Source organism: Nomascus leucogenys, chromosome 4 (assembly GCF_006542625.1).
Source record: "Nomascus leucogenys isolate Asia chromosome 4, Asia_NLE_v1, whole genome shotgun sequence".
Taxonomy (NCBI): Eukaryota; Metazoa; Chordata; class Mammalia; order Primates; family Hylobatidae; genus Nomascus; species Nomascus leucogenys.
In genome coordinates, this window is record NC_044384.1 from 138,953,472 (window position 1) to 138,972,954 (window position 19,483).

Here is a 19,483-nt window from a genome sequence, read left to right on the forward strand (position 1 = left end):
AAATATATAGCTCAAGAAAGTGGCTGTCGGGCCGGGCGCGGTGGCTCACGCTTGTAATCCCAGCACTTTGGGAGGCCGAGGCGGGCGGATCACGAGGTCAGGAGATCAACACCACGGTGAATCCCCGTCTCTACTAAAAATACAAAAAAATTAGCCGGGCGTGGTGGCGGGCTCCTGTAGTCCAGCTACTTGGAGAGGCTGAGGCAGGAGAATGGCGTGAACCTGGGAGGCGGAGCTTGCAGTGAGCCGAGATTGCGCCACTGCACTCCAGCCTGGGCGACAAAGCGAGACTCCATCTCAAAAAAAAAAACAAAAAAAAGAAAGTGGCAGTCAACTAGGGGCATGTTGCCCCCACAGGATATTTGGTATTACCTGGAGACATTTTTGGCTGTCACAGCTGGGTGGGAAGGTGCTACTGGCATCTGGTGGATAGAGATCAGAGATGCTGCGGAATGTGCTCTAGTGCATAGGACAGCCGCACACAACAAAGAATTATCTGGTTCAAAGTGTCAGTAGCATGAGGTCGAGAAGCCTTGCTAGTGTAATAGGAGGAAAGCGACCGGGCACGGTGGCTCACGCTTGTAATCCCAGCACTTTGGGAGGCCGAGGCGGGTGGATCACGAGGTCAGGAGATCAAGACCACCGTGAAACCCTTTCTCTACTAAAAATACAAAATAAATTAGCCGGGCGTGGTGGTGGGCGCCTGTAGTCCCAGCTACTCGGAGAGGCTGAGGCAGGAGAATGGCGTGAACCCGGGAGGCGGAGTTTGCGGTGAGCCGAGATTGCGCCACTGCACTCCAGCCTGGGCGACAGAGCGAGACTCCGTCTCAAAAAAAAAAAAAAAGGAGGAAAGAGTGCGTGTTGACTATGGAGAGTCAGGTCTAGATTTGAATCTCGGCTCTGCCACGTATGAGCTGAGAGATCTTGGACAATTTGCATTACATTGCTGAGCTTCAGCTTCCCCCATTTTATACTTTGCATAATTGTTAAGGACATTGGAGATAACACCTGGCACATAGTACAAGTGCTCAATAAGTAGTAATTTTTTGGTGGTTTGCTACTGTTGTTCCATAAATCCTTGTTTTATTAATGCTATAAACTGTCCATTGTTTTTAGGCAGCCCCTAATGGACCTGCATGGTGTTGGTGGCTTCTTGCAGTTCTCCCTGTAGATCCACGATACCAGCTGTCGGTTTTGTCAATGAAGTCTTTGAAAGAACGGTTGACCAAGATACAGCATATACTGACCTATTTTTCTAGAGACCAATCTAAGTAACTAACTGTTTGGATCTCCCTTTAAACATACCCTAATCTGGCTGCGTTGATGGCCAGATTGTCCGCTGCCTTTGCACATCTAGTGCTGGTTTCAGAAATGTAATGAAACTTTTCTTTTTCCTTCAACCTCCTGAATCGTGGTTCTGCAAATGAATACCTTCAACTAGGATTTAGACCACTAAGAACTTGCACAGAAAAACACGCACTGAATGTGTGTTGAACCTCTACATTGTGAAGTTGCACTATGTACCATACTCTAAAATGAAATAAGAACTCTGTATGTCTGTGAGAGAGTGTGTGTGCGTGCGTGCGTGCCTGCTTGTCGGGGGTGGGTAGTGTGTGTGCATTTTCTCTGGCTTTAAAATTTTAAAACAAAAGCCATAGAGAGCAGAACTTGCTGAGGGTCATTTATTGCCCAAGTTTACAAGAGTAGCGATACAAGTTTTTGCAAATTGAATTTGCCTCAGATATATCTGTCCTAATGCTTATATTTGCACAAGTATGTAAAATATCTTGTTGAGGATCATTCTTTGTTGGAAATACTGCTCTTGCTGAACTGTCTTGACTATTGACTATGACACAGTTTCTTATTTATGTAAATACTTGCATCACAGTGGCCGACAGGCATTGGATGCAGAACCTAGAGCCAGTTTTCAGGAACAATTGTAAACCTGACATGGTACTGTGCATCTATTCATAAAACACTCAAAACTGTGAAAATATGGTTTACATTTAATTGTACATAAAGGTAAAGGGAGAACTCAATTCAGTACCAGTTAGTTTGTACATTTTAAGGGGCTTTTCACATTAACTGCCCATTTATGTAATTTATAGTTTGACATGATGTGTTTGTTTTAAAAAAAAAACGCATAGTATAAACCCATTAAGGATCTGGGAAAAGAGAAGAAGTTTAATATAGAACTAAGCTTTTAAAGTTTGTTTTTGTTTTTAATTCTGGTCTCGGTGCAAATGTTAGTTATGCCTTATTCATATCACAGTTAGATCACCATGCTGCGACATGGTTTATATTCATGCTGCCCTAGAAACTTTTGTAATTATTTGTTGCAAATTTGTGACTGTCCTTATTAACTTTCTTTTATGTAAGTAATTTGTAAAAGTTTCTTAAAATTTTTGCTTTTGCTTATTTAATTTTGAATAAAAGCTAAATTCCTAATACTTTTTCTTAAATTGTAGGTCAGTGTTATAAAAAAAAGTCAGTAGAAGAACCAAACTGCATATGTTAAAGAACAGATGAGTTTTGCATGTGGTTTGGTGGCATTAAGATATATGCTATGGTTTCCAAAAACTTTGGCCATTTTTATTTTTTGAGGAAAAAAAAGCAATTTATTGAGGGTTTAGGCCTCAGAACCATCCCTAAAGCACTATTTTTCAACCTTTTAAAAATCCATGTCCCTTTAGGGTAAGGCTAAAATTCTTTCTTTTATGCCTCACCATTTGAGACTTCTCTTGGTTACATAGACTGGACTGTTTCTGCCCCCAGTTCCTCAGCTAGGATTTTGCAAATGTCAGTCAATCATCTTTTTTTTTTTAGAGACAGGATCTTGCTCTGTTGCCAAGGCTGGAATGCAGTAGCACAATCATAACTTGCTGCAGCCTCAAACTCTTGGGCTCAAGTGATCTTCCTGTCACAGGATCCTTGGGGTGTCACTTTGCCAGCCAGAAACATCTGTGGCCGATGGCACCTTCTGCCTGAGTAATGCTCATGCCCACTGGGCTTGTTCTGGCCACTCAGCCTGGCAGGCTGTGCTTGGCTTTTGCTACCAGCCCAGATCCCACACCTGCCAAGAGCGAACCAGGCACGGAGCAGCGAGCGGTGTGTGGGTAAGTGCATGCTGGGCCCAGACACCGCACACAGCCAGGCACACCAGCTGCTGTGTTGGGGTGGGCATCTTCATGCGAGGCTGCAGCTGGACCAGATGTACCACATGTGGCTTCCACTGCAGGCACCCACATCTGGACGAGGGGAACACTGTGACACCAAGAAGCTTGGAGATGCCAGGAACCACAGAGCTCCAAAGAGGGTGTCACAGCCCTGGCTTAGGCACCCCTTAGGTCTGGACTCCCCAAATAGCTGCAGCTGTTCTTGTCACCTACAATGTGGTGAGTGGGGGGGCAAAGGGGGTACGTGTTTCAGCCCTGTTTGTGTTATAGTTCTTTCAGTTTCACCATTTAGCAAGTCCTGAGTTCTTGCCCTGCATCCAGGAAGAATGAGGTGCACAGACAACTGGAGGGTGAGCAAGGCGGAGAGGAGCTTCACTGAGTGATAGAACAGCTCTCAGGAGACCCAAAGTGGGTAGGTCCTTTCTGCAGGCAGGTCGTCTTGATGAGTGTCTAGCTTTCAGTGGAGAGAAGACCCTCAGTGGGTAGCTCTTTTCCACACGCAGGTCATCCCAAAGAGTGGCCAGTTCTCAGCAGAGAAGAGACCCGCAGTGGGTAGCTCATTTCCACAGGCAGGTCACCCAGAAGAGTCAAGGAGACCCGCAGTGGGTAGCTCCTTCCTGCAGCTGGTAGTCCTGAGGGTCTGTTTGAGTCTGACTGAGTCTAGGGTTTTTATGGACTCAGGAGGGGAAGTGTGTGCTGATTGACGGTCCATGGGCGGCCACGGGTGGGCTGGGGGAAAAAGGACCATATGTTCTTACTCCAGGCAGTGGACTCCACCTGGAACTGGCAGTTCAGGCCCCAGGCTTCAGGCCATCCCTGGCTTGAAGGTGAGGTTTCACCAGGACCCACCCTTTTCCATCGTGCCACCATCAACACGCCATCCACAGCAACCAGGCTGTTCCTACCAAGAGGCACCTGCAGGCTTGTACCAAACTGCCCTCAGTGCCCCCTCAGCCTCCCTCCCCTGCTTGTTGGTGCCCAAAATTCAAAGGGGGCCAAGGTGGTGGGACTGGTGTGTCAGCACCACCCATAGCATGCGCACACCCAGCCAGGTTGAGATAGCACCTGGGTTCAGCCTCAACTTTGCTCCATAATTGGAGCAGGTGTCAGGAGAGGGGAGAAGCAGGAGCAGGCACTTCTGAGCCTGTGGGGGCAGGGGGGCTTCCGGGACTGCAGGCATGCCCAGGTCTGGAGCCATAGCTGGGTGGCTGCAACTGCACCCAAGAATGTGGGGCTGCTGCCCTGCCAACTCAGTAGGGGGTGGGGCTCCCACCTGTTCCCGCCCCTATTGGCTCCACTCTGTAGTAGTGTGTATACCTACTGTGATATTAAAAGTTACATCTCCCTCGGGTATTGCAAATAACATCACAGTGGGTGTACACCCGCTGTGATATTTGAAGTAATATCTCCCTAAGATATGACAAAAAATATCAAAGCGTGGACCCCGTCTGTGCCATCAAAAGTAACATCTCTGGATATTCCGAATAATATCACAGGGTGTACACAGCCTGTGACATTAGGAGTAGCATCCCCATAAGATATTCCAAGTAATATCACAGGGTGTACACCCCATGTGACATTAAGGGTAACATCTTAGGATGTTACAAACAACATCACAGGGTGTACGCCCCCTGTGACTTTTAAAGTAACATCCCCCTAGAATATTACGAAGAATATCATGGGTGTAGACCCCATATGACATTAGGAGTAACATCTCCCTAGGATATTACAAAGAATATCAATGGGTGTACACCTCTGTCGTATTAGGAGTAACATCCTTCTAGGACATTACGAATAATGTCACAAGGTGTACACACACTGTGATAGTCAGAGAGATCTCTCCCTAGGATAGAAGGTATCATATCACAGAATGTACACGCATGGTGTACACCCACTGTGATATTAGAAGCAATATCTCCCTATGATAGTATGAGAAATATCAAAGGGAGTACACTCTCTGTGATATTAGATGTCATGTTTACCATGGATATTACAAATAATATCACAGGGTGTACACACATGAGGTACACCCACTGTGGTATCATTCGTACTGTCTTAGAGAGATATAACTCTGTAATATAACACAGAGAGCTATAACTGTAATATCTGAGATATTACAAATAATATCACAGTGAGTGTACACAGAGTGTACTCCCACCGTGAGATTTATAGTAACATCTCCCTATAAGACTACGAATATTATCGAAGGGTGTACACCCCCTGTGACCTTAGAAGTAACATCCTTCTGGATATCGGGAATAATATCATAGGGCATACCCACCCTGTGACATTTTGTACACCCTTTGTGACATTAAAATTCACATCCCCCTAGTATATTACGAATAATATCAAAGGCGGTTGACGCACACAGTGTACACAGCCTGTTACATTAGGCGTAATCTTTTTCTGCGGTTTCCGAATAATATCACAGAAAGTGTACACACATGGTGTACGCTCCAGGTGTCATTAGGAGCAACATCCCCCCAAGCTGTTAGAAATAATATTACCAGGGTTGCATACACATGGTGTACTCTCCCTGTGACATTAGCAGCAACATTCCCCTAGAATATTACGAATAACATCAGAGGGAGAGTACACAGATAATGTACGCACCTTGGACAATTAGGAGTAGCATCTCCCTACGATCTTATGAATAATATCACAGAATGTGTACACTCATGGCATCTACCCCATGTGATGTTAGGAGTTACATCCTTCTAGTATGTTAGGAAGAATACCACAAAACTGTTCACACATGGTTAACAGCATATGGAATACGAGGATAAACATCCCTCGAGAACATTACAAATAACATGCAGGGGCTGTGCTCACATGCCCTGTGACGTTAGGAGTACATTTCCCTGACACATTACGAGTAATATCACAGAGTGTACACCTTCTGTGACATTTGGAGTGATGTCCCTTAGGGTAGTACAAATAATATCACAGGGTGTACCTCCCCTGCGACCGGAGGAGTAACATGTTTCTAGGATATTGTGAACAATACCATGAAACGCACAGCCCCTGTTACACGAGGAGTAACATCCACCTAGGATATTATGAATAATATCACAGGGAGTGCACCCCGTGTGACAGTAGGAGTAACCTCGCCCGAGGATATAATGAACAAATATAGAGGATGTACACGTGTGGTGACATTAGCAGTAACATCCATTTAGGATATTACGAATAATATCACAGTGTGAACACCCCCTATGACATTAGGAGTAACATCTCCCCGGGATATTACCAATAATGTCACTGGGGGCACATTCTCTGTGATATTAGCAGCAACATCTTTCCAGGATATTATGAATTATATCACAGGGTGTAAACTCACTTGGATATTAGAAGGAATATCTCCCTAGGATATAAGCTGTCATATCACAGAGTGTAGACACATGGTGTACACCCACTGTGTTATTAGCAGCAGTATCTCTCTCTATGATATTATGAAAACTATCCCAGGGTGTACCCTCTGTGGGTTACTAGAAGTGATGTTTACCATGGATATTACAAATAATATCACTGGGTGTACACACATGGGGTACATCCACTGTGATATTAGGAGTGATATCTCTCAAAGATGTTACAAATAATATCCCAGTGGGTGCACCCCATGTGTGTACACCCACTGTGATATTTAAAGTAATGTCTCTCTATAAGATTACAAATAATATCGAAGGGTGTACACCCCCTGTGACACTAGGAGTAACATCCCCCTACAATGTTGGGAACAATATCACACGGGGTACACCCCTGTAACTTTAGGAGTAACATCCCCCCTGAATATTTTTTTTAGTAGAGACATTGTTTCTCCATACTGGTCAGGCTGGTCTTGAACTCCTGACTCAGGTGATGCGCCCGCTTTGGCCTCCCCAAGTGCTGGGATTACAGGCGTGAGCGACAGCACCCAGCCACCACTTAGCATTTTCATTTTACATTTGTTGAAGTTGTAGATTTCTACACACATTGATTGCTGCTTTATTATACACTTGCATATACACAAAATGGGAAATCGAAAAGAATAAAATGGGCAGAGTATCCCTAAAGTTTCACATTCCGAGACGTTTTAAAACTATTTGCTTTTTAGAAATTTGTTTCAATTAAGAAACTGTGGTATACACACACAATGAAGTATGATTCAGCCTAAAAAGGAAGAAAATCCTCTCCACTGCAGACAAAATGGATGAGATTGCAGGTCTGTATGTTAAGTGAAATAAGCCAGACACAGAATGACAAATATTACATGTCCTCACATCTATGTAGGAACAAAAAAGAAAATCTTGGCCAGATGTGGTGGCTAAAGCCTGTAATCCCAACACTTCGGGAGACCGAGTTGCATGGATCACTTGAGGCCAGGAGTTGGAGACCCGCCTGGCCAACATGGTGAAACCCCATCTCTACTAATAACGCAAACATTTAGCCGGGCGTGGTGACGCGTGCCTGTAGTCTCAGCTACTCGGAAGGCTGAGGCCCAAGAAGCGCTTGAACTCGGGGGGCGGAGGTTGCAGTGAGCCCGGATTGTGCCTGTTACTCCAACCTGGGCAACAGAAAGAGACTCCATCACACACCTACACACAAAGGGAATCTCAGGAAGGTGGAGAGTATAAAGGGGGTTAGCAGACACTCGGAAGAAAAGGGGTGGGATGTGGAATGAAGAGAAGTGGATAATTGGGTCCCAAAATGCAGAAAGATGGAATCAGTGAGTTCTAGTGTTCGATAGTACAGTATGAAAATCTGAGTTCACAAGAATTTCTTGTCTATTTCCAGATGCTTTAGTAAGAAGCTTCCTAACTTTCTCATTATGCTGGTTTGGAAGCTCTTCTCTTTCTGCTCTTGAAATCATGCTGGTTTTTTGTTCTTTGTTTTTTGTTTTGAGATGGAGTTTCGCTCTTGTTGCCCAGGCTGGAGTATAATGGTGCAATCTTGGCTCACCGCAACCTCTGCCTCCTGGGTTCAAGCGATTCTCCTGCCTCCACCTGCCGAGTAGCTGGGATGACAGGTAAGCGCCAGCACGCCCAGGTAATGTTGTATTTGTAGTAGAGACGGGGGTTTCTCCCTGTCGGTCAGGCTGGTCTTGAACTCCTGACCTCAGGTGATCCGCCTGACTCGGCCTCCCAAAGTGCTGGGATTACAGGCGTGAGCGACCGCGCCTGGCCCATGCTGTATCCTTATCTGTTGTCCCTTGCTGTTTGTTTGTTTTTGAGCCCAGAAATAACTTCTCACCTCTATGTTCAAATGATTTTTCACATGAGTGCTAAGAAAGCTCATTGGTGGAAAAGCAGCCTTTTCAAGAAATGGTGTTGGAGGAAGTTGATTTCCACATGCAAAAGAATGAAGGTGGACCCTATGTCACAACAGGTGCAAAAATTAACACAAACTGGATCAAAGACCTAACCCCAAGTGCTAAAAGTATCATATGCCTAAAAGAAAACATTGGCCACACTTTCATGACATCAGATTGGGCAATGCTTTCTGGGATATGACATCAAAAGCATAGGCAACAAAAGAAAATTAGATTCCTTGGATTACATCTAAATGACAGAGACTTTTGTGCAGCAAAAAACACTGTGAACTGAGTAAAAAGATAACCCATGGATTAGGAAAAATATTTGCAAATCATATCTCTGAAAAGAGGCTGATATGCATCGTATATCAAGAACAGCTAGAACTAAACAACAAGAAACCCAAAGCATCCCATTAACAATGATCAGAAGACTCGAGTAGACGTGTCCCTAAAGAAGATATAGTAATGGCCAATGAGCATCTAAAATGATGTTCAGAATCACTAATCGTAGGGAAGCGCAAATCAAACCAAGAATGTGATACCACACATTAGGATGGATATGATAAACAAACAAGCATTGGTGAAACTAGAGGGAAGTAGGAATGCTCGAATATGATTGCAGGGAATGCAAAACCGTGAAGGAACAGGGAAAATAGCATGGCGTGTACTGGAAAAATTAGGAACAGAATGATCCGGTGTTCCTGCAGTTGCATTTGTGGGCACCTACCAAAAAGAATTAGAAGCCAGGAATGGAAGAGAGATTTGTGCACCCATATTCGTAGCAGCATTATTCACAACAGCCAAAATGTGGAAGCAACCCAAGGGTTCGTGGACAGATGAATGAAAAAGCACACTGCAGTTCATTCATACAATGGAAGACTATTCAGCCTTCAAAAGGCAGGCACTTCTGGCCGGTGCGGTGGCTCACGCCTGTAATCCCAGCATCTTGGAAGACCGAGGTGGGCGGACCACCTGAGGTCAGGAGTTCAAGACAAGCCTGGCCATCTTGGTGAAACCCTGTCTCTACTAAAAATGCAAAAAATTAGCCGAGCGTGGTGGCGTGTGCCTATAGTCCCAGCTACTCGGGAGGCTGAGGCACAAGCATCGCTTGAACCCGGGAGGCGGAGGTTGCAGTGAGCCCAGATTGTGCCACTGCACTCCAGCCTGTGCGACAGAGTGAGACTCGATGTAAACACAAAACAAAACAAAATGAAACAAAACCAAAAAACAAAAACAGAAACAAAACCAGACAGGCACTTCTGACACAGGCTGCAACATGGATGAACTTTGAAGATATTATCGTCAGTGAAATAAATAAATCCCAAAAGGATAAACACGACCAGGCTCAGTGGCTCACCCCTGTAACCCCAGCACTTTGGGAGGCTGAGGCAGGCGGGTCCCTTAAGGTCAGGAGTTTGAGAGCAGCCTGGCCAATATGGTGAAAGCTCGTCTCTATTAAAAATACAAGAATTAGCTGGGCGTGGTGGCCCACGCCTGTAATCCCAGCTACTCGGGAGACTGAGACACAAGAATTGCTTGAACCCACGATGTGGAGGTTGCAGTGAGCCGAGATCACGCCACTGCACTCCAGCCTGGGCGACAGAGAAAGACTCTGTCTCCAAAAGAAAAAAAAAAATTCAACACGGTATGATTCCACTTCTATCAAGTGTCTAGAGTAGTTAAACTCATAGAGTTGCAAATTAGAATGGTGGCCCCTGGGGTGGGCGAGAGAGAGGAACGGAGAGTTTGGTTAATGGGTGCAATTTCCATTTTGAAAGATAAAACTGTTCTGGAGATGACGGCGGTGATGCTTGCTAAACAATGTGAATGGGCTTAATGTCATTCAACTGTAAACTGAGAAATAGTGGAAATTGTCAATGTTTCTACTGGCCATTCTAGATGAAATCATATCAATTTACAATGTTTAGTATTGATACGTGGTACATTTTCCCATTATGAAAATGAAAATGAAAGCAGTTGCATCTTAAAAAGAAAAGAAAGAAGCGAAGAATACACACAAGCTTCCTCCTGATGACAGGAAGAGCCCCAAAGCTTCTGTGGACACTGGCTTTTCTCTTCTTCCTCCTGCATTCTTATGAGGAAATCTTTAGAGATTGGGGAGCTTGGGCGACTGGCTCATGAGGAGCTCTGTGCCTTGAGCCCCCCAGGCCATACAATAGTCAATACTCAGTCTGTGCCTCCAGCCCTGCAGCGTGAGGTTCCAGTCCTGTGGGCTCCACACCCGTCACCTGTATCAGGAGGCTCATGTCTCACCCTGTCTTCTTGCCAGCCTTGAGGACGGAGTCTGAGCCTCCATCGTGCACCACGCAGGGAGGACAGTGGACCTGTTCTCCGCGGTCATGGCCCAGCAGCGGGGAAGGGCAGTTCAGTGAGTGCTGAGGGACGGTCGGGAGCCTTGTTTTCTTTCCTCCTCCTCAGGACAAACAGGAGAGTGCGGTGGGCAGATGGGAGGAGACCAAGGTGCAAACTCTCAGCTCAGCAGACTGTGGAGTTCTTGCTTGTGGTGGGGGGTCTCAGAAATCTTATTTAAAATTTTGCCTTCCTCCCCCACTGATTGTCCTTTTCATAGACACCCCACCTATGATAGCAGGGAATGAGTCCCTCTAAACTATTCCCTAAGAACAACAAAGATGATGAAGGTGATGATGAGGATAAAGAGGATGAAGACAGACACCAGGGCATCATGAACCCTTACTGAGGGCTTCCTAAAGGCCAGGCTCTGAGCTCTGTGCTCTATGCAGCTTGTTTCATTTCATCTGCGTCGTCTCCCAGTTCTGAGTGCACATTTCATGATGATTTTACAGACTAGAGAAGGAGCAACACATTTCCATAGAACTTGTACCAGATCATGAAGTCAAAAAGGGTGAAGTCCAATTTGAACCAGGCAGTCTAAGTCCAGACACATGGCATTTGGCCAGTCCTCTCCCTGCATCCAAGCTGCCCTCTCAAATCCTTGTCACTCAGGCCGATGCCCCTGCTCACTGTGCCCTTCCCTTTGGGGGTTCCTTGTAGACCACAGCTAGACCAGTGAGTGCCACAATCACTGTGTCAAGTAGAGAAAGGGCAGCTGAGATCACATCAAAGGTTCCAGGAAGAATGGGCACATCATCATTCGGGATGCGTCTCTCCCTTGCCCCTCTTCCTGGCTTTCCTTACAGCTCGCGACTTCCTCAAAGGAGTCATCAATTCAGAGTTTGGCTTCCATTCCTATTGAGGAAGCTGGAAACCGTTTCAAAAAATGCTCCTCAGATGTGCCTGCGGTTAAGACCTCTGAGCTCTGCTTACAACTTTCGGAAGTTGGGCGCGGTGGCTCACGCCTGTAATCCCAGCACTTTGGGAGGCTGAGGCAGGCGAATCACAAGGTCAGGTGTTCGAGACCAGCCTGGACAACACGGGGAAACCCCGTCTCTACTAAAAATAGAAAAAAATGAGCCAGGCATAGTGGCGGGCGCCTGTCATCTCAGCTACTTGGCAGGCTGAGGTAGGAGAATAGCTTGAACCTGGGATGTGGAGGTTGCAGTGAGCCGAGATCATTCCACTGCACTCCAACCTGGACAACAGAACGAGACTCTGTCTCAAAAAAGCAAAAACAAAACCAAAACCAAAACCACGACTGTTTGAGAGTTGGAAGACCATGAAGTAGAGTACCCGGGACTTAGAGTCTGGCCATGAATTTGGAATACCACCCTTTCTACTTCTCTGTATGGCAGGGGGTGAGATGTCCACCCTCTGAGACTCAGCACTCTCATCTGAGCGGATTTCTAGTTGATCCAATGGAAGCGAGCGATGATTAAACCGATCGTGGGTGCCCGCTGCGTGATCTCTCTGTGATGGATGCGTAAAGTCAAGGCAAGGTGAATTTTAGGTACACTCGTTAATATTTTAAGCTTTGACTCCATACCATTCAACGGAAATATCCCGAGACCTGAAGTTCTGGTTTCCCTGCGTTCCAGACAGGACATTTTACTTTGTCCTTATCTCAGTAAGTACTGAGTATTGTGAGAGGAAAAAGTGAGTCTCTTTTGTTTCTGATTCCCCAGAGCCTATATCTTGCTTGGTACATAGGAGATAGCAAAAGTCAAAATCTATGTGAATTATTGAATTGACGCTTCCTCGGTTCACAAAAATGGTCTGTCATCAGTGTGACTTCGACTTACTTGATTCTTTTGGTTTTTTGTTTTTTGAGATGGAGTTTTGCTCCTGTTGCCCAGGCTGGAGTGCAGTGGTGTGATCTCGGCTCACCGTAGCCTCTGCCTCCCAGGTTCAAGCCATTCTCCTGCCTCAGCCGCCCGAGTAGCTGGGGCTCCAGGTGCGCGCCGCCATACTGGGTGAAGTTTGTGTATTTTTAGTAGAGATGACGTTTCACCATGTTGGCCAGGATGGTCTTGATCTCCTGACCCTGTGATCCGTCCTCCTCGGCCTCCCAAAGTGCTGGGATTGCAGGCGTGAGCCACTGCGTCCGGCAGAACTTTCTGATGAAAACTCTAAGTCCACCTAGCTAAGGACAGGAGTTATAGCTTACGTGAATTTTCAAAGAAGACCGACCGATTTGAGGAAGCAATTACTCTCTTGAAGGAGAAAAGTCAGAAAACGGAATGATGAAATCATCTAGGACCTAACCGGCATGTGGAACTATTTTCTACTTATGAACCATCAACTTTTATTTCATTTCCAGATGACATGGTCTCAGCTCTTGTTGCCCAGGCTGGAGTGCAAGGGCTCAATCTCGGCTCACCGCAGCCTCCGTCTACCAGGTTCAAGCAATTCTCCTGCCTCAGCCTCCCGAGTAGCTGAGATTACAGGCATGCACCACCGCACCCAGCTAGTTTTGTATTTTCAGTAGAGACGGGGTTTCTCCATGTGGAGGCTGGTCTCGAACTCCTGACCTCAGGTGACGCACTCGCCTCAGCCTCCCAAAGTACTGGGATTACAGGCGTGAGCCACTGTGCCCGGCCCGGTCTCAGCTGTTATACAGTGTTTATAAAGGTTCTAAATCAAGGGAATTTGTATCAATCTAGTAGAATAAAATAAAATATTTGAGTTCTTAATTTCCTTTAATTAGGATAACCTTTTTCTTCAAGTGAAGAGAATGGTTTTATTATGTATTTTTCTTCGGACAAGATAGGCTGTATTTTCTAGCAGTTACGCGTTTGTTATATATGATGATCTGGTTCTTGGAATGTTCTTGAATCTAGAGTCTGTAAGGCAGGTGTGTACAGCAAGAAGTGAATACCACAGAAATCAATGACGAAAGCATTAGAAGACAATTGAGTTTGTCAGAACAGCAAAATATTGGTGAGTGTGGATTGCTCTGAAATCTGAAAACATTATTTGTGAATTGCCTCTATCCAAAATGCAGACGCAATGCCGGGTGTTGGTTTCCTTGTTTCTGATTTTTCAACCCTCTTTTCTAGGCAAAAGGTGTCCAAACCATGCAGACGCACAGAATCTAACAGATGTCTCTATATTCCTCCTCCTAGAACTCTCAGGGGATCCAGAACTGCAGCCGATCCTCGCTGGCCTGTTCCTGTCCATGTGCCTGGTCACGGGGCTGGGGAACCTGCTCATCATCCTGACCATCAGCCCTGACTCCCACCTCCACACCCCCATGTACTTCTTCCTCTCCAACCTGTCCTTGCCTGACATCGGTTTCACCACCACCATGGTCCCTGAGATTATTGTGGACATCCAATCTCACAGCAGAGTCATCTCCTAGGCAGGCCGCCTGACTCAGATGTCTCTCTTTGCCATTTTTGGACGCATGGAAGAGAGACATGCTCCTGAGTGTGATGGCCTATGACCGGTTTGTTGCCATCTGTCACCCTCTATATCATTCAGCCATCATGAACCCGTGTTTCTGTGACTTCCTAGTTTTGTTGTCTTTTTTTTTTTCTTCTCAGTCTTTTAGAGGCCCAGCTGCACAACTTGATTGCCTTGCTAATGACCTGCTTCAAGGATGTGGAAATTCCTAATTTCTTCTGTGACCCTTGTCAACTCCCCCATCTTACATGTTGTGACATCTTCACCAATAACGTCATCATGTATTTCCCTGCTGCCGTATTTGGTTTCCTTCCCATCTTGGGGACCCTTTTCTCTTGCTATAAAATCGTTTCCTCCATTCTGAGGGTTTCATCGTCAGGTGGGAGGTATAAAGCCTTCTCCACCTGTGGGTCTCACCTGTCAGTTGTTTGCTGAGTTTATGGAAGAGGTGTTGGAGGGTACCTCAGTTCAGGTGTGTCATCTTCCCCCAGAAAGGGTGCAGTGGCCTCAGTGATGTACATGGTGGTCACCCCCATGCTGAACCCCCTCGTCGACAGCCTGAGAAACAGGGATATTAAAGGTGTCCTGCGGCAGCCACACGGCAGCACAGTCTGATCTCAATATCTTTCTATCTGTTCCATTCCTTTTGTAGTGTGGGTTAAAAAAGGCAGTAAGGTCAAATAGGAATGATAACACAGGGTGAACACCCACTGTGACATTAGGAGTAATACCTCTCTAGGATAGAAAAAATACTGTCACAGAGTATACAAACAAGGGGTACACCCGCTGTGATATTAGAAGCAATATCTCCCTATAAGATGAAGAAAAATATCACAGGGTGTGCACACTGTGTGATCTTAGGAGCAATCTTTACCCTGGATATAACGACTAATATGAAGGGTGTACACACACGGGGTACGCGCGCTGTGATATCAGGAGTTGTATCTCCCTAGGATATTACAAATCATATCACAGGGTATACACTATGTGTGTACATCCACTGTGATATTTGATATCATATCTCTCTATGACATTACAAATAATATCAAAGGGTGTACACCCCTGTGACATATTAAGAGTAACATCCTTCTAGGGTATTACAGATAACGTCACAGGGTGAACACCTTCTGTGACATTTTGTACACCCTTTGTGACATTGAAAGAAACATCCCCCAGGATATTACGAAGAATGACACAGGCGGTGTACACACATTGTGAAATGAGTAGTGAACTCCCCCAAGGATATTACGAATTTTATGACAGGGTGTACACGCCCTGTGACATTAGTAGTAGCGTTTTCCCAGAATATTTCGAAGAATATTAAAGGGTGTACAGGAACCGTGACTTACGAGTAATATTTCTAGAGAATATTACACGTAATATCACTGTGTGTACACCCCGTGTGACATTAGGAGTAACATCCCACAAAACTATAACGAAATATTTCACAAGATGTACACCCTCTGTGACATTGAAAGTAATATTTCCCTAGAATGTGACGATAATACCACAGAGTGTCCACACTCTGTGATAGGAGGAGTGACATCTTCTAAGGACAATACGAGTAATTTGACAAGGTGTAGAAACCCTGTGACATAAGGAGTGACATCCCACTAGCATAAGCTGAATAATATCAAAGGGAAAATACCCCGTGTGGCAATCAAAGTAACTTCCCCTTAGGAGACTGAGAATAACACCCCACGGTGTGCACACATGATGATCTTCTTCTCATTGTCCCGCTAGGATATTGTGAATACTATCACAGTGTGCAGAGTCCCGAGACATGAGCATTAACACTCCCCAACAGCATTATGAATATAGCAGGGTGTATACCCCCTGTGACTTTAGTAGTGGCGTCTTCCCAGAATACGGAAAATAATGTCCCAGGGTGTCAACCAAGTGTGGCAGTAGAGAAAACATCCTAGGAGTAAAGGATTAATAGGGCGCCCCCCGCGATGCGGGGAGTAATATCAACCCCCTCTCCCCCCCGGATATTACGAGTCACATCGCAGGGGGGCGAGGGCGACCCCCAGTCCTAAGAGCCAGGGGGGGAGTGGGGCTGGCTCTTACTCCGCATATCGAGGGAGGTGTGTACAACCCCTGCGATCTTGGGAGTAATATCATCCTCTCCCCCTGAATATAACAATCAATATCACAGGAGGATGTACACCCCCTGCGATTTTGGCAGTAACATCATTTTCTTCCCCTAGGGATATTCGGAACGATATCACAGTGGGCGTGTACAGCCCCTGCGACATTGCCGCCACTATCTTCCTCTCCCTCCCAGGATAGAAGCAACAACGTCACAAGGGGCTATACACCCCCTGCGCTATTCGGGGTATTAACTTCCTCTCCCCCGCTGCCTATTAGGAACAATGTCACAGAAGGGGTGTACACATCCTGCTATATTGGGAGTGATATCATCCTCTCCGTTCCTGGATATTAGGAACAATATCCCTAGGGAGTGTCCACCTCCTGCAATATTCAGACTAATATCATCCTCTCGTCCCCTGGATATTAGGATCAATATCACAGGGGTGGTGTGCACCCCCAGCGAAATTGGATGAAATATCGTCCTCTCCACCTTCGGATGTTAGGGACAGTATCACGGGGGATGTCTCCGCCCCCTGCGATATTGGGAGTCATATCATCCGCTCCCAACCAGGATATTAGGAACAAGATGATCGTAGGGATGTACTCCCACTGCGATATTTTCAATGATGTCATCCTCTACCCCCTGGCTATTAGGAGTAACTTCATAGAGGGGTGTACACTTTCTGCGATATTGGGAGTCATATCCTCTCCCCCACGGATATCGGGAACAGTTTTATTAATTATTAATATTAATAAATATAACAATTAATAGTAATCATCGATATTAATAATTACAGTAAAACTTAATATGGATTACAAATATTAACGATTACTATTAATATTTAATAGCAATATCACTATTAATAATAAAATAATGATAACAGTAATTAATGTTACTGAAATGAATCTTAAGTGATGTTGGTAATAAAACAATGATTAATATGAAGATTAATAACTAATATTATGAAAACCGACATTAATAGTAATAATTAATTTTAATCATGCATAATCCTATCTGTAAAATAATCATTAATGATGAATAACGTTACACTATTAATTAATATTACCATTGATAATTATTAATGAGACATGTTTAATAATTCACAATATTATTACTACCAATACAGCAGTGGGTGTACACCTACCTGTGATGTTTTCCTAATATCCAGGGATGGAGAGCATGATATTAGTTTTAATATCGCAGTAGGTGTACACTCACCCCGTGACACTGATCCTAATACCCAGCGGGTAGAGTAGGACATGACTGCCCACATAGCAATGAATGTACAGCCACCCGGTGATATTGCTCCTAATATTCACGGAAGAAGCGTATGATGTTACTCCCAATATCGCAGGGAGTGTCCACCCCTTCTGTGATATTGTTCCTAGTATCCCGAGGGGGAAAGGATGATAATAACTGCAGCATCGCAGGCTGTGTTCACCCAGCCTGTGATATTGTTATTAATATCCTGAAAGGGAGACGATGATATTACTGCCCATAATAGATAGATATTACTCCCCATAATAGAGCAGGGGGTGTACACCCACCCTGTGTTATTCTGCCTAATATTCAGAGGCCGAAAGTTTGATATTACTCCCAATATCGCTGGAAGTCTACACCCCCGTGTGACATGGTCCTTAATAACATTCCAAGGCGGAAGGGGTGATATGACTACATATATCGCAGAAAGTGTACACCCCCCAGGGATATTGTTCCCATGATCCTGGACGGAAGAGGATGATGTCACTTTAAATATCACAGACGGTGGACACGCCCCCACTGATATTATTTCTAACCGCAACGTGGGAGAGGAGGATATGACACCCAATATCGCAGGGAGTAGAAACACCCCTGTGATACTGCTCTTAATATTCAGGGAGGAAGAGGATGATATTACAGCCAATACAGACGCGTGGACACCCGTCTGTGAAACAGTTCCTAATTTCGAGAGGGGGAGATGATATTACTCACAATACAGTAAAGAGGCCGTGGGTCCACTGCGGGTCCTAAGAGCCAGAGGGGGCAGAGGGGCAATGCAGCCTCCCCTCTCCGTGGATATTGTGAATCATATCCCAGGATGAGTTTCCATCTCCTGCTCTATTGGGAGTCATAGCGTTGTCTCCCTTCCTGGTATTAGGAACAATATCACAGGGTGGGTGTACACAGCTTGTGATATTGGGAATGATATCACCCTCTCCCTCTCCGGATATTAGGGACGATGTCACCTAAGGGGTGTACACTTCCTGTGATACTGGGAGTCATAGCATTCTCTTCCTCGGTGAATATTAGGAGCAATATCACCGCGTGGATGTACACCCACTGCTCTGTTGGGAGTCACGTCATACTCCACCCCCTGGATATTATATTCGGATCAATATCGGCGGGTGGGTGTACACCTCCTGCGATATTGAGAGTAATACCAGGCTCTCTCCCTCCCTGGACATTAGGAACAATATCACAGCTGGGGGTACACCCACTGCGGTATTAGGAGTCTTATTAGTATTACTTGTTACTCATTTTTGATTCACATTAATATGAATTACCAATATTAATATTAAGGAATAATTGCTGATAAAAATTTTTCAGATTCTTAATATTAATTATTAGGAACTAATATTACTGGTTTCTAATGGATACGATCAGTCCCCGTTATTAATATCAGGCGTTATTAATAGTTAATTTTAATAATTTATTATCAGCAGTATAACTTGAATATTAGTTATCATTATTATGGGTATTGATTTAAAAAATTATATGATCAGTTATTAATGTTGATAATTATTAATATCAATTAATAATTGATATTATTAATTGTGATAAATAATATTGAGACATTCCTCACAATATGACAGGAGGGGTGTGCACCCTCTGCGATATTGAGTGTCATATCATCCTCTTTCGCACTGGATATGAGGAACAATATCACGCGGTTGTGTACACCCCCTGCGGTATTGGGAGCCATATCATCCTCTCTGCCTCTGGATAGTAGGGAGAGTTTCACAGCGGTGTGTACACCCCCTGCGATACTGGGAGTCATATCATCCTGTGGCCCTGAGGAGAGAAGGCATTTCTCTTTCTGTCTCCTGTCTCTGAAGAGGAGGAGGAAGTAAAAGTTGAAAAACAAGAGGATTGAAGTCAGTG

General features: G+C 45.0%; 1 protein-coding gene across 2 annotated transcripts in view; it reads left to right on the forward strand.

The window, feature by feature from the left end:
- The window catches only part of LONRF1 (LON peptidase N-terminal domain and ring finger 1), a 34,958-nt gene extending 32,502 nt beyond the window's left edge, over positions 1–2,456 (forward strand). Inside the window, exon 12 of one of the 2 annotated variants that reach the window (XM_030812361.1) lies at positions 1,117–2,456. In XM_030812361.1, the coding sequence (XP_030668221.1) occupies positions 1,117–1,275 (159 nt within the window). In that variant the 3' untranslated portion in view covers positions 1,276–2,456. The remainder of the gene's footprint in view (positions 1–1,116) is intronic. The other variant, XM_030812362.1, reaches the window with a different exon arrangement.
- Positions 2,457–19,483: the final 17,027 nt, after the last annotated feature.